Source organism: Panonychus citri, unplaced genomic scaffold (assembly GCF_014898815.1).
Source record: "Panonychus citri isolate SS breed McGregor unplaced genomic scaffold, ASM1489881v1 Contig00135, whole genome shotgun sequence".
NCBI classification, from domain to species: Eukaryota; Metazoa; Arthropoda; class Arachnida; order Trombidiformes; family Tetranychidae; genus Panonychus; species Panonychus citri.
In genome coordinates this window covers 260,094-276,027 of record NW_026515540.1, presented here as the reverse complement: position 1 = coordinate 276,027, position 15,934 = coordinate 260,094, and the positions used below count along the sequence as shown (strand labels likewise).

Below are 15,934 nucleotides of genomic sequence, written 5' to 3'. Positions count from 1 at the left end.
AACATTTCGCGACTTGTTACAATTTAAATTGATTCAATTGCTGTTAATGTTGAAAAACAAGACAATTAAAATAAATCAATGAGACGAAAATATCATCAAGTTTAATTGTTTATTAATTTCTTTTAAATTTTAATATATTTAGATATTTATCTTTGATTTTTTTGTTTACTTTTCAATTTTGTTAACATAACTTTTGGTGTTTCTTTTGTTTGTTATCTTATCATTTTGGTTTACACTTTAATTTGTATATACTTGCTTATAATTAATTGTTATTATCATCATTATCTTAATTGATTCCATTTTTATCATCTTCATATTTGGTTAAATATTCATCGATGATTAGAAAGTGATAATAACTTTATCAATAATACCATTGGACGGATCCGCTTAGTGCAAGGCATTATTTTTGAATTGTTGTTGGTTGAAAATGCTTCAATCGTTGCTTTTTGTTGTTGTTGGCTATTCTCAGCAAACACAATTAAGGTTAATTACAATGATTATAATAATATAATAATAATGATAATAATTAATTGAAAATCATTAATGAAAATGAACAATGAATGATGAGGGAAAAATGAGATCACCACAGTGAATTGCACTAAATGAACCGTCGATTGGTTTGTTTTGGTTGTGTTTCTTTGTGTGTATGTGTGGTTATTGTCTTTGCTTTGATTTTTCTGTGATAATTGTTTTGGTGTATGACTAAAGTGAGAGAGGGTCAAAAAGAAATGACAATGTTTATGACTAAAATAAGGGGCGATGATGAAGATGAAGATGAACATGGTGATAATGGTGATGATGGATAGAGACTTTCAAGGTGGGAGAGATTAAGGTTATTAGATACAATGTTTTTTGGTAACTTTTGTAACTTATCGACCTTCATGTCAAGAATGGACAGGATTCTCTTTTTGCTTGGTAAGTGTAACAGTAGTTGTAGGGAAAACAAATCACATATTTTTTTCAACTAACTTTGAGAGAGAAAGAAAAATGATAAAATGCTGGTTGTCGTCATTTTTATCATCATATTGTCATCCTCTCGTTAATCATATTGTCTTTTTTACAATCTTAATCTATAGTAAAGAGGAGTGAATGGAGCAAGAGAGGAAGATAAAGAGGACAAGAAAAGAGACAACGAAGAGGAATGAACAAAATAACGAAAAGATTTTGAACAAAGGTAAAAAGAGAGAAGAAAAATGAAAGATAATAAAATGACGAAGACTAAAGGCCAATCTTTCTTAATATGATTTAATTTAAGGGCAGCCATTGTTGCTCTTTGTAGTTGGTTCATTGGCTGACCAATAAGGTTGTTGTTGGGAAATTTGCTGACCCGGAGTGGGAGGAAATCGTGACACTTTCTTGTAATTTTCAATGGCACTTCACTTGGTGGATCACCGGCTATCCTTGGTCTCGGTAATAGATTTCAGGCTAATGTATAAGAACAATGGTCTTTGAGGCCAACTTTGTATCGCTTGTTTAAAGATCAATGTAATTATCTTATTCATTGTAAATCACAATTCAATTTCGTCAACTGTGAAAAAGTAAACAAATACTCATTAAAGATAAGCAGAGTGAGAGTGTCAATTAGGCTAAAACTAATATGAAATTATGCAAATTACCTTGATTTGGTGGAGAAAGTGATGCTTTTATCTGGTGGTTCAATTGAACAAGTTCATTTTCCATGTGTCAATCAATTGGTCAATTATGAGTTCATCTCAGGAAAACTTTTCACAGATGATATTGAATAAGGTGGAGAATCAAGGTATTGTACTTGAACCATGGGAGACTCAAAGTGAAAAGTATCCAGAAGTTGTCAGCAAAACATTAATCATATTGTCTTTATCATCATATTAATCTTCAGTAGAGATGAATAAAGAAAGAATGAAAAGAAGAGATAAAGATGAGGAATTGACAAAATAACGACAAGATTTTGAAAAAAAAGAAAAATTGAAGAGTAAGAGAGAGAAAGAGAGATGATGATGAATTTTATAAGATGACGAGAAAAGTTTTCAATCTTTCAAAATATGATTGAAAATACAAATAATTTTTGACTATTCGGACAGATGACGAGAAAGAAAGAGGTGAAGATTGGATGAGGTGGACGATAAAAGATGAGAAGAGGATTTAAAGATAGAGAGAGTCGAGGGAAGCAATTGAAGTTATGATTCTTCGTTGTTTTGTGTTATTTTCTTTCTTTCGATTTGGTGCCTGTCCTCTCATCTCATCTTAATCTGAAGAGGAGAGAAAACGAATCTTGAAAAAGAAATAAACCAAAACGATTAAATCACTTGGGCGGATGTTCAACTGGACCATTTATCTAAGGATGAGAGGGAATAGACGAACCGGATATAGATGAGATGAAGAAACATAAAGAAAGAGAGATGAGATAGATTAGAAATATAAGAAAACGAATAATAGAAAAGAAGAAGAAAAAAAAGGACGAATAATAATTCTCAAAGAGATATAATTTTTCCAGCTTAAGACTAAAACTCTACCACCAATGTTAATCATCTTCATCATCACAATGATAACAATACAAAACAATTCAAATATCAATTCCCATCATTTTCATCGTTATCATCTCAACATGTTATGATTAATGACTAAAAAATATTGATCTTGATAGTGGACACACACACATCATCATCAGGAAGAAAGTGAGAGAGAGAGAGAGAGAGTCCAATTAGCTGGAAAAAAGTTATATCCCAATAATACATATAAAGAGTATCAAGACTTACAAGCTAATGGAACAAATGATTGATACATGGCGAGAGCTTGTTGATAAGCTGAAACCATAGCTGCAGGTTGAAAAACAGGTAATCCACTCTTTTCCAGAGCGGGTCGTTTAGTCATAGGTAAAACTCCCGGAAATGTCTATAAACCATTATCATCATGATTAAGTTTAAATTACACGAGAATGATGTAGTAGTGATGGTAATGATGATGGAGAGAATTAAATAACAACCGGAGATTCCATTTGATTTTCCATTATGTGGTTAACAGCAAGAGAGAGAGAGAGAGAATGGAGAAAAGTCCAAAAAGATATTTCCGTTGTTAATTTAAACAGGAAAAGGAAATACAAAAGACAAAAGACAGGACCAAATTGATCATGTCAATAACAATCATGATGGTGATGATGGTATAACAGGATAAAATACAATGATAATGTCATCCATCAAAAAAGATACACAACAAGAGATGATTTACAAATAGGTATCCAAAGGTAAAAGCAAATCAAATAACCAGGTAATCATGGAAATGTTTAAGAAGATGATGACATTTAAATGGGTTGAATGAGATGCGGAAGGAAATGTTGGAAGATTTGACAGGGGAAAAAGAAGAGAAAAAAAGATATCATATGTTAAATAACGATACTAGAAGAGTATTAAAAAACTAATTCAGTTGAGAGAGAAAAAAAATAGAATCAAATACAATAATGATCTATTTGGATATTTATTGTTAGTATAATTGGTGAGAGATTAAAAAATGAATGAAACTTCATCAGGAAAAAAAACAATCGATTACAACGAACAACATTCGAACAGTTTGGACCAACCAGATTAAAGGTTTAATCCAAATTAATTGAAATCATATTGATTAAAAAAAGATAAAAAGTAAAAGTAAATTAATTCATGTTAAGGTAAACAAATTGAGTTCTAATTCCCTTTTCAAATTGTTTCAATTATATTATCAAAGGAATTTGCTTCAATATTTACTCATTCATCTCTATTAGATGTCTTTTGTTAGGAACAGAATTTTTTTTTCGTTTCCTTTCATCTTTTCTCAGTCAAATTCACTATTATATCATGGAGAATGAAAAAAATTCTGGTTCAATGGATCGAGGCTTAAAAATTGTGACCTACGCCTTTTAATTGGTAATCGCCCTACAGAATTACATTATGATAATATTGACTCTTTCTCTCTTTCTCTCTTTCACTGGGAGTTTTTTTTGTTTCTCTTCATGATAATAACTTTGTTATCATTATATAATCAGTATAATCTTCATGATTATAAGTGGAAGAAAAATGAAAAAAAATTATGAATTACAGGGAATTGTAATGATAATTGTAGTACTAATAGTGTATTGTAACATGTAGAGAAAAAAAGTACAATTAAATAAGGTTACTTAAGCGACCGGAAGTTACTTGATACATAAATTGACAGGAAACTAGGGATGAAACAAGGAGGAAACGTGAGGTTTAATTAGAGGAGGTTTAATATATCACGAAAATTTCATGTTCACTTGATATTGTGTAACATAAATTATTCACAGGCAGAAATTGCTGACAAATTTTTAAATTATAACGATATTATCATCATCATAACAATCATTAGATGATGTTGATTACTTTTTTTTCAAAATTATAACCAAAAACAAATTAACTTTTTTTGTAGGGTGAAAATGAAAGTTGATCGCCTTATATTGATTGAGTTTCAGGGTGAATTTGCTCATAAACAATTAACAGTTCTGGTGAGATATTCAATACCACCAGTGAGTAAAAGTGTTAGTGATACAGGAGAGTATGAGAGGAGGGATATTCAAGGTGGAAAACTGAACACAACTATTAGTTGAAAAAGTTTCAAAGTGACGATTTTTCTTATATATAATAATAACATTAAATTGGTTTGGTGAAAAATGAAGTTAGTGTTACGATAATAATAGTAATAAAAACTCGATCAAGATTAAAAATCAATCTCGGCGATTGATACTATAGATTTTTATCTTTGAAATGGTTTCAGGGGATAAAAGAGAGAAATAAAATAAAAAAGAATAAAATAAAATGGGATTAATTGGCATACCATTAAAAGGTCTCCAGTTTCACGTGCGCGTTTTTTACCAGCAGCCAAAGTAGAAGCAACAGCAGCTTGGGCCAAAACGTGCGAGGTTGCAGCGGCCGCTGTCGCCGTGCTATTCGGCTAATTAGGTTATATTTATATATATACATATTCATCAAAATATTGGATATTTATATTGGATAATTTTGTAGCAAATTAGAGATGCAGCCAAGATTTAGATATGTGGATTTTAGGGATCGACGGGCAAACGGGTGAATGAAAAAAGTATCAAAATAAAAGTGGTGCGTGTTTTGGATGAAAAAAAAGAAGAGAAAAAAATTGATAAATAACAAACTAAAAAATAAAATAAATTCGGTGGCGAAAGGGAAAATCAAAGCATTTTGGGAATTCGTGCATTTAGATCATGCGAAGAGGATTAAGATTATTTACTACAAGAGTTTTCTAATTAAATTTAGTGAGAGAGAAAAAGATAAAGAGATTGATGATCAATTTACTTAAAAAATTCTAACTACTCATCTAATCTGATGTGATACATGGATATGTGTTTTCTGATAGACAACGAATTGGGACACATTATGAGAGAGTGAAAATAAAGTGAGATGGAAAGAAGGATTCAAGAATAAGACGATTGACTTTTAAGTAAAAAGTTAAACATGAGTGAAAGTAACGACTCATGATGTGAGTGAGAGAGAGAGGAAGAGAGAGAGTGGAAAAAATGAAAGTCTAGCTAAAAAAAGAGAGCATCTAAGAGATTGATTGGATATAGAGAAAATATAATCATGAAATACTAAATATAAACAGATAAGAACCAAGTAAACAAGATGATAATGATGAAGAGTAACAGAGAGAGAGAGAGAGAGAGAGAGAGAGAGAGAGAGAAAAGTCTTAGATATATAAATGATATGATGGCATTAGAGAGGTTTCACTAAACGTAACAGAGTCTTTTCCTTGTCAGTTATTATTGTTAATTATCACCCAAAGAGTAAAAGTGATTAAAAATAGTTACTTACACTTAGAAAAGAGACTCATTTAAATTAACTCAAATCAAAACAGTACGTGTTCACCTAATATCTAATATCTAATTGACAACATGCAAAGAAAGAGCTTACTGTTTTTATATAATCTAAGGAAAAAAGAGAACATTTTTTCGTCTTTCTCTTTCTCTCTCTCTCTCTTTTCTCATCTCTCATAATTGATAACTTATAATATTGGAGAAAATAGTAAAGTTGGAATAAGTGAAGAATATGAAATGGAAAACGTGAAAAGAAGAAAAAAAGCTATGATTCTGATATTCATCAGGTGAAAAAAGAATATTCAGTTTTTCTCACCTTGGTAACAAGAGAAAGTGGAAAACTTACCAAAGGCAATTGTCCAGTATTGAGGACGGTTTGCTGGGGCATTTGTTGAAGAATAACGTTTTTTGAAGCCAAATGATTACGACCATTGATTAATAGTTGATCCTTTAAATGCTGAGGTGGGTGAAAGTATCTACATGGTGGCTTATCTCTATTACATCGACCCTTTAATTCACAAATCACAAAACACAAACACACACACACACAATTATAGATTTAGTTAAGAAGAAACAAAAATAATAACCATCGTCAACAATTGATTGCAATACAAGATGAGGATACACAATAAGATGATGATGATGTTGACGAGGATGAGGATGAGAAAATCAAAAAGGAGACAATTAGTAATCCGAAACGAAAGACATTATATCAAGAGGATTAAATGATAAAATAGGTGGTGCAAGAGGAAAAGTACAAATCAGAACGAAATTTTCATGTGTAAAAAAAATGAAAGATCGTCGCTGATTCGATTACAATCAATGATTCAGAAATAATCAAAATAAAACAGTTTTTCTAAATTAATTTCAGTTTCTATTTCATCGAGTTTTTTAATTAATTATGATTATTGTTATGGTTCCTCTGGAAATTAAACACACTCAGTTAATCATTTTTGCCCTGAAACTATTAAAGGTTAGGCTTTAATATCCATTTAAATTGGAAACTCAACATCGTGTAAATCAATTTGTAGTTAACAAGATGATTACTGGTGAGAATAATTAATTTCATCTACTGATTAGGAATTAATAATATTCAAATTGTTATGCCAAATTAAATTGGACCGAAATTATCGTATTAATTGTAAGTGGATCGGGTTACTTATAACAAAACTGATATAAGATTAATCAACAATTTAAGCTTGATAATGAGTATCTTTTAAAGCTCGTCAATTAGAAACTAATTAACTCAATAAACAAGAAAGGTTTAGATTGGTAAGTAAGGATTGGTTTTGATCGTGATTATTTCAGCTAATTGATTAGCTTGATTAATTGCCTTAAAATGTTGATTAATTAGTTAAAGATTGAAGCAGCAATTTGTATCCCTGTATGAGACTAATATTAATTAAATTTATAAAGTGATTACGATTCATTATAAATAACAATAGACAAGGATACAAAATATTCACCAAATAAGAAGCATAACAATTAAATAATAATCATAATGATGATGATACTTGAAATTAAAGGTTAATCAATAATCTGGTGCTTAAGGGAGAAATCATCATGTAATTGACTTGACATACAAGCAAAAGAAGGGATCAAAAAAAGAATAGAAAAAGAAATTAAGAAGAATATAAAATAATTACCTTAATTGAATCATAACAAGCGACTACTCGGCCATTTTGAACGTCAACACCCGCGGGCGGGTGAGCAAATTTACATTCGGTTCCTGGTCTTGTACATTTGTTACGTTGAAATTCACGACAAACCTCAAGTTGTAACCAACGAGAATCTTTCACATTATTTAAACCATTTACCATTTCTAATGGTATGAAATGTTGTTGATAGTTGAACTGTTAAATTCAACAAATGTGTGAGAGTGTGAACACAGGGTGAAAAGAGAAAGAGAAAATCACAAAAAGAAAACAATATTTATATGATGAACTGAACACGTAGAGAAAAAGAAGGAAAGAAAGAGAAAGAAACAATAGAGAAAATAAAAAAGGAGCAACTTTTTTGTCCCTCAAATGACAAAAAAAAACACAAATAACGACAACGTAGTTTCACGGGAGAATGAGAAACATAAAATGATAGAGAATAACAGAAGCCAGTTAGATGGAATTAGAGAGAGAAAATGAATTAAGACAATACGGTTGACAGAGAAAGAGGAGATAGAGTAAGAGACAGAGAGAAAAGTAAGCAAACATCATTTCTCTTTTTTTATGATTGATGCGAGGGTGGAAAAAATAAAAATGGGATTAATTTGCATTACCATTAAGAGATCTCCAGCTTCTCGTGCTCGCTTTTCGACGGCAGCCAAGGTAGAAGCAACAGCAGCTTGGGCCAGAACGTGCGAAGTTGCTGCCGCTGTTGCCGTGCTATTCGGCTAAAAGGTAAAATTTAAATCATCGCAACGGTGGATTTAAGTTTATGGATAATTGAAGCGAAATAGATATTCAGCCAAGATATGGAAATGCAATTTTTTTTGGGAACGATGGGCAAGTCAATGATGAGAATTAAGTAAACATGTAAAAGAGATTGGATATTGAGAAAATATAATAATTAGAAGACTAAAACATAAGCACATAAAATTGATCAAGATGATAATGATGAAGAGGAATCGAAGAGAGAAAGAGAGAAAGAGAGAGAGAGAGAAAAGTCTTAGATATATAAATGATATGATGGCATTAGAGAGGTTTCACTAAACGTAACAGAGTCTTTTCCTTGTCAGTTATTATTGTTAATTATCACCCAAAGAGTAAAAGTGATTAAAAATAGTTACTTACACTTAGAAAAGAGACTCATTTAAATTAACTCAAATCAAAACAGTACGTGTTCACCTAATATCTAATATCTAATTGACAACATGCAATGAAAGAGCTTACTGTTTTAAATAATCTAAGGAAAAAAGAGAACATTTTTTTATTCTCTCTCTTTCTCTCTTTTTCCCATCTCTCATAATTGATAACTTATAATATTGGAGAAAATAGTAAAGTTGGAATAAGTGAAGAATATGAAATGGAAAACGTGAAAAGAAGAAAAAAAGCTATGATTCTGATATTCATCAGGTGAAAAAAGAATATTCAGTTTTTCTCACCTTGGTAACAAGAGAAAGTGGAAAACTTACCAAAGGCAATTGTCCAGTATTGAGGACGGTTTGCTGGGGCATTTGTTGAAGAATAACATTTTTTGAAGCCAAATGATTACGACCATTGATTAATAGTTGATCCTTTAAATGCTGAGGTGGGTGAAAGTATCTACATGGTGGCTTATCTCTATTACATCGACCCTTTAATTCACAAATCACAAAACACAAACACACACACACAAGTATAGATTTAGTTAAGAAGAAGAAACAAAAATAATAACCATCGTCAACAATTGATTGCAATACAAGATGAGGATGAAAACCCAAAGGATAATAAGAAATGATTAGTAACCCCAAACGAAAAAAATAATCAACCAGAGATAAGATGATGATAAGTGTAAGAGGCGCACAGAGAACAGAACAAAGATGTCATTTGGTTAATAGAAGAGAAAAAAAGACAAGTACAAGAGAAGAAAAAAAAATTAGTTATATATGAGTAATAAGGAGCCAAAAAAGTAAGAAAAATAAAAAGAGAAGAAAAAAACAGAGAAGATACTTAATAGAAAGAGAGATGAGATCAGAAGAGAAAATAATTGACTTTATATTTATAAATATAAAAGTGGCAATGGAAGGGAATATATGGAAAAAAGAAAAAAAAAGCTTCTTTTCTTCGAGAGAGAAAAAACAAAGAGACACAATGAGACATAATGAGAAAGAATATAAACAGAAGAGAATATATAATCTGATGGAAAGACACAGAATAGAATAGAATTTAAAATAATTACCTTAATTGAATCATAACAAGCGACTACTCGGCCATTTTGAACGTCGACACCCGCGGGCGGGTGAGCAAATTTACATTCGGTTCCTGGTCTTGTACATTTGTTACGTTGAAATTCACGACAAACCTCAAGTTGTAACCAACGAGAATCCTTCACATTGTTTAATCCATTAATCATTTCTAATGGAATAAAAATGTTGTTGATAGTTGATTATATTCAACAAATGCGATTTTGAACACAGTGAGAGAGAGAGAGATTAAAAAGAACACAAATTAAAAAAGAAAAGAAAAACAATATTTTCTATGATTAGATGAACACGTAGAGAATAAGATGAGAGAGAGAGAAGAGAAAAGAAATAAACAATAAAAAGAGAATAAAAAATAAAAGCAACTTTTTTTTCTCTTTTTCTCTCAGCAACAGAAGAAAAACATAAACAACGTAGTTTCACGGGAGAATGAGAAAGATGAAATGAGGGAGAAGATTAGAAGCCAGTTACATAGAATGAGAGAGAAAATAATATTCTTTTCGACAGTAAAATAGACAGAGAGGGAGAAAAAGTGAGCAATATCTTTTTCTCTCTTTCTTCCAATGTGATGTGAGGGTGGAAAGAGAAAATTTTATGGCGAAAGAGAAGAAACATTTTCATGTAACATTGGAGTCGAATCAGCAGCCTGAGAGTGTGAGGGAGGGAAGAGGAAGATGGTAATGAGAGAGAGAGAGAGAATGAAGATGAGAGAGAGAGAGAGGAGGTGGAGGTGGAAGAGAATAAAAAACTTCAGGTTTTAGGTGGAGAAAGTGAGAGAGAGAGAGAAGAGAAAAAAAATCTGATAGAAAACAGAAAATTCTGGTTAACATTTTCATCGCAATTAGGGTAACAATTAATTCTAGGCAATGATTAGTTAACGTTAATTGTTGATCTTGCAAATTGCAAATGATTTAATTAATTTGCAATTGTTTTTATTAAGGAAAATTATTATTGATTTGATCACAATTATTGATTTTTAATTAAAGCAAAAACTTTTTTTTATTATTTTAAATTGGTTTCATTTTTTTTTGTTGTTAATTGTTGTTGTTGATTTGTTGATGAAGATGAAATTGATTAGGATGATTTTTATATAGTATTTATATTATTAAGGTGACAATTAAATTGGTAATGGACAACATACAATTTAAATGTTTTGATTAACAATTAACGTTTTCATTTTCAGTTATTAAAGATTAAATTGTTTCATTGGTTGATTATTATGGATAATGTTAATCATCAAAATAAATTGTTGGCTTTATGATTTGGATCCATTTGGATTAATACATATTAGAAGAAAAAACAGAAAATCAATCAAATTAAAAGCAATTTAATTCATTTGATTGATTAACTTAATTAGTGTAAAGATGTTGATCTAATGATAGTAAATTGAGTTCAATATATATAAATTAAGTGTCTGATAATCAGCTGAGCAACGAGAGAGAGTGAGAGAGAGAGAGAGAGAGGAGGGAGGGAAGTTCATTTAAGCTCGGAAACCACCAAGTCCACCGAGACCAGGGAAACCACCTCCGCCTCCAGCTCCTCCGGCACCAGGTCCACCAAAACCACCGCCGAGTCCACCAAGGCCTGAAAATAATAACGAAGATGAGAAATGAACAAAAAAGTTAGTTGTTTATGGAGAATCAGCTGTTATGTGAAAGAGATTTAAAATGAAACATAAGAGAGAATCAGAATTTTCAGCTGAATTCAGCAAAAGAACAGGAAAAAAAGGCTAAAGTATCAGAGGAATAGATAAAATTTGAGGAATCAAGGAAATTGATGAGAAGCCATTTAGTAGGCCAGTTAATGTTGACAGGATGATGATAGAAAAGGAAGACAAGAAAGAGAGAAAGAGAGAGTGAGAGTGAGAATGGGAGTGGGAGGAAATCATCTGATGTATAAATAAAAAACTCTGAATGTAATAAAAGTGTAAAGTAAAAGTGGGCGAGTGAAACTTTTATGTGTTCATAGAGATAAAATTGAGACCCATGGATTTGGGAGTAAAAATGATTCATTGATGGAAAACAGTAATGATGAAGAGACAATGAGAGAGAGAAAAGAGAGGGAGGGAGAGAGAGAGTAGGGGTGGGAGAGAGTGGGAGAGGCAGGAAGATAGAGTGGAGACTGGTCAGTAACTGATTGGGTTGAATAACAAAGTATCATTTCATTTTGTTTATTGCTGATCATCATTATTATTATTATTCAATCGATCTAGATACTCTCGGTGTATTCATTGGATCTCATGGGAGAGGGAAAGGGTGGGTGGGTGATGATGAGTGAGGGTGGAAAAAAGTTCTGGAGAGAAAAAAAAAACAAGACAAAAACTGTTGACTGAATGGACACAAAGTTTTTGTTGTTCTTTTTTTGCCTGTCTCCATATTCATTATTATGATTACATGTTATTATCATGAAAGAGTTATTACTTTCAGAATGGGTTACCAATGGCAACAAGTGCTCAGAATGCTCATTGAATGTCTCAGGAACTCAGGGAGTGAATAAAAAGAAAGACAATTTCTCTCTTTCTCTTATGGTCCCTCTTTCTACCATTTTTACTCTTTAAATGAGACTCAATAAATTGACCTTTACTTGAATCACCACCATGATTGTAATTGATAATAACAATAATCATCATGTTCATTATCATGAGGATTCATGAGGCTGATAATTATTGTTCTGATAAAGAAGAGGAAGAAAAAAATTGAAATAAATTTTGTTTTCCTCTTCTTGTCCACTCACAAACTGACCATCCAATTCATTTACTTTTTTTGGTACTTTTATGATGATAATAAAAAAAAGATATACCATCTAACTGGACAGTGATGACCATTACATAATCAACTTTTATGATCACTATCATTGTTTTATATGGGTTAAGGGTTGATTAAGTTTAATTTATTAATCAATATAAATGATTAGATTAAATTTTCATGTTGATTATAAAAATAAAAACGTTTTCCTAATAACAGTCTAATATTTGGGTTGATTAAATTGGTTACAATTAAGCACAATGGGAAAGTTAATTAATCAATTACCTGGAATACCACCAAGTCCACCGAGACCACCTAAACCTCCGAGTCCTTGTCCACCACCGAGACCTTGTCCTCCGCCACCACCGCCAAAACCTTGACCACCTCCTAAACCACCGAGGCCAAAATCTTGACCACCGCCAAAACCTCCTAAGCCTAAGAGAAAAGGTAATTAGAGAGAGAGAAAAGATATTCAAATTATTACTAAATTTGGAATAAATTTTCAACAATTTAACAAAAAAAAAGCTGAGTAAATTAAGTGGACCATGATTAGAGTGATTAAATTACAACAAGTTAACAACAATTAATATTGAAATGATCATCAAAAACTATTGAATGGTTGATATCATTTTCAAAGGAAACTCAAAACTAACTTTTTTTTGCCACTACGAGTTAATTGTTACCTTTGTTTTGATTGTTTGCTGTATAACAATCACATGAAGGTCAATCTAATTGTTGTTTAATTAACGATGATGAATGATTTTCTCTCCATTTCTCTTAAACTGTTTCATAAATTGCTTAGTTAATTGTAAAGATCAGTGAACATTTAATCAGTGAAGGTAAAACTTAATTTTCCTTCAAAAAAAATCAACGGAACTAAACTTAAGTCTAACAATTAACTCAACGATTTCCTATTATTATCCTTGAAATTTTGCCTGAATTAATTATAGTTACTTAATTGTTTAAATCTACTCGTTAATTATATTGCATAAGAGTCTCAATAATCTTCAATAATCAATTGATTAACTTTGTAAAATCAATGAATTGATAGTTTGATACTTATGAGTAGTAAATTATGATAAAAGGAAACTGATATTTGCAAGTCTTGCAATTAAGTTGATTACTGGTTAATCATCTCTCACTTTCACAACTGAATCAAATTGCAAATCTAATCGAGTTAAATTATTATTAGGATGATGATACAGATTTGATATTACATCAAAACAAATGTGATTAGTTTTGATTATGAATATGAAACATTCACCAAGGGGATTAATGATGATGATGATCAAGTTGTTGTTATTTTTTTCAGAATCAACAATCAATTTGATTTGATTTGATAACTTTTTGCTTGTTGTTTGTTTTCAGATCGAAACACTGATGATAAAGTTATCATGAATCACGATGATGATGATCATCATTGAATCATTTTGTTGGGTCAAATCAAATTGTGGGTGGGAAGAGGAGGAGCAAGAGGATGAAAAGGATGAATAAACACTAAAGTATTATGCTTACCATCATCATCTCATCTCATCTCATCACCATCATCTTATTTTCACCATCATGATCAACATAAAATCAAGAAGTAATTCACATTCTGAATAATTCATGAGAAGAAAATTTTTTTTCTCTATTTTTTTCTCTCATTTCTTTGGTCTCTCTTTCTTTCTTCCTTTTCTTTTCTCTCTCTCTTCCTCATTTTCCTCATGACATTGATGTCAAGTTGACAGGATAAGATGAAAATTAGATTCATCTACTTATTTTATTATGATTATATTGATGATGATGAGAGAGGGAAAATGGGAGTGAGTGTGAAATGAATATAAGATTATGGGTTTTTGTGTATTTATATATTTACTTACCAGGAAATCCACCTCCTTGTCCACCGCCAAACCCACCGGGAATACCACCTCCACCTGATCCACCAAATCCACCAGGTAAACCACCTCCGAAACCACTTCCACCACCTCCTGGTCCTCCAAAACCACCAGGACCTCCTCCACCAAATCCACCGCCTTCACCTCCTCCGAGACCACCTAGACCACCAAGTCCACCACCGTCTCCCCCACCAAGACCTCCGAGACCACCTAAATCACCCCCACCGAGGCCACCTAAGCCTCCGAGGTCTCCACCGCCACCTCCAAGTCCACCAAGACCACCTAAATCACCCCCACCGAGGCCACCAAGACCACCAAGATCTTCACCTTGACAGTTAACCATCGTTACCACAATTAAATTAATTGATAAGATTGTTGTAATTGTCTTAATCATCTTAAATCAAAAATATAATGAAAAGAAAAATATAAACAAATCAATCAGCTGTAAGAATCACAATTTAAAACACAATTAACAAAAAGAAATCAAGTAAATCCAATTCTTAAATTGACCAATAAAGATGATCAAGAAAACAAATTAATCCTTTAAAGTTAAACAATTAACACACTGATTAACACATACCATTGGATTCATGATTAAAGTTGACAAACTAAATTGAAAAGTAACAACTTAAATCACAGTCAAGATTAAATTATAAATTGTTCAACAGTTAATCACAATTTAACTGTTCACTAACTGATGCAAGGGCTATTGTGCCTTTCGTTGTTGTTGTCGTTGATTGTTGAAAGTAAATTGTGACTAAATTGTCTCAACAATCAACTTATATACGAGCGATATTCACGAAAGTGTCAACAAAATGTCACCCAAGACAAAGTTGTCCCACTCCCACTCCCTTATCTATTTACCCGCCTTCCCTTACCCACCACCTACACCAACACTACGTGAGATTATCTGTTTCAAATTCAACCTCGTTATTGTGCCAACAATTAACTAATCAACATAAAATTTACCTTCTTAATGACGAAACAATTTAACCAACAAAAATCATGGTCATCACATTGGATACAAACAACAAACACCAACAATGTATTTCCCATTTCTCCCTGTGGGTGTTTCATATTCAATCAACAATTAAACCAGAAAAATTTATTATCCACCAACAATTTAGCTCTCATATTATAAAACCCAACGATTTATACATGTGAACATTACAAAGTCTTAATCATTTAACTCGCTCGGTCAATCAAGCAAATTAATTAGTTGATTAACGACTCAACGGAAATCCTGTCAACTTTTTTAACCAGAAAACCAGAAAAAAAAAACTTGAACCTTTTTTCTGGGTTTTTGATAATCATTATCATTTAGTGTTATTGATTATCTTACAATTTTAGTAAATTGTTTACAATCAGTTAAAGTAACAATTTAATCAGTTAATAAACTAAACGCGTTTTCCTTACAATTAAAATTAACCTGCTGTTGTGTAATTGTAATCATAATTGCTTGTTGAATATATAATTTACCTTTTTCTTGTCAACAATTAACAAAATTATCTAATCAAGTGTCTAACCTTGTCCAATAACTAGAGTTAATCATCTTGATTATATTAACTCAATTTGTTATCGTTTCGAAGTGTTTAGATTGGACAATTAGATT

At 31.5% G+C, this 15,934-nt stretch overlaps 2 protein-coding genes across 11 annotated transcripts; both read right to left on the bottom strand.

Moving 5' to 3' along the window:
- Positions 1-95: 95 nt before the first annotated feature.
- On the bottom strand, positions 96-10,145 carry LOC128391675 (muscleblind-like protein 1). Of its 10 annotated transcripts, none has more exons than XM_053351611.1 (9): positions 9,680-10,143; positions 8,904-9,095; positions 8,079-8,192; positions 7,453-7,659; positions 6,123-6,314; positions 4,798-4,914; positions 2,736-2,871; positions 1,617-1,852; positions 96-1,528 (listed from the first exon to the last, which is right to left on the bottom strand). In XM_053351611.1, the coding sequence occupies exons 1-8, from the start codon at positions 9,851-9,853 to the stop codon at positions 1,848-1,850; spliced, it is 1,137 nt and encodes a 378-aa protein (XP_053207586.1). In that variant the 5' UTR covers positions 9,854-10,143; the 3' UTR covers positions 96-1,528; positions 1,617-1,847. The 10 variants fall into 10 exon arrangements, with proteins under 10 accessions (XP_053207586.1, XP_053207585.1, XP_053207588.1 ...); XM_053351610.1 differs by having other exon boundaries at positions 1,617-2,314; positions 9,680-10,141; XM_053351613.1 differs by having other exon boundaries at positions 1,617-2,314; positions 6,153-6,314; positions 9,680-10,140.
- A 636-nt stretch (positions 10,146-10,781) lies between these two features.
- On the bottom strand, positions 10,782-15,090 carry LOC128391694 (acanthoscurrin-2-like). The gene is made up of 4 exons (XM_053351635.1): positions 14,903-15,090; positions 14,308-14,716; positions 12,731-12,880; positions 10,782-11,285 (listed from the first exon to the last, which is right to left on the bottom strand). Exons 1-4 carry the CDS (start codon positions 14,912-14,914, stop codon positions 11,182-11,184), a joined length of 675 nt encoding a protein of 224 aa, XP_053207610.1. The 5' UTR covers positions 14,915-15,090; the 3' UTR covers positions 10,782-11,181.
- Between the last annotated feature and the right edge of the window lie 844 nt (positions 15,091-15,934).

Bases quoted from the DNA above. Each gene is read 5' to 3' on its own strand.
- LOC128391675 (XM_053351610.1), bottom strand. From the start codon at position 9,853: ATGATTAATGGATTAAACAATGTGAAGGATTCTCGTTGGTTACAACTT. The intron at 7,660-8,078 runs GTAATGCAAATT...TGAATTTAACAG, and splicing joins AAGCTGGAGATCTCTTAATG to TTCAACTATCAACAACATTT. The intron at 6,315-7,452 runs GTAATTATTTTA...TGTGAATTAAAG, and splicing joins CTTGTTATGATTCAATTAAG to GGTCGATGTAATAGAGATAA.
- LOC128391694 (XM_053351635.1), bottom strand. The intron at 12,881-14,307 runs GTAAGTAAATAT...CTTTTCTCTTAG, and splicing joins ACAAGGAGGTGGATTTCCTG to GCTTAGGAGGTTTTGGCGGT. The intron at 11,286-12,730 runs GTAATTGATTAA...TATTATTTTCAG, and splicing joins TGGACTTGGTGGTATTCCAG to GCCTTGGTGGACTCGGCGGT.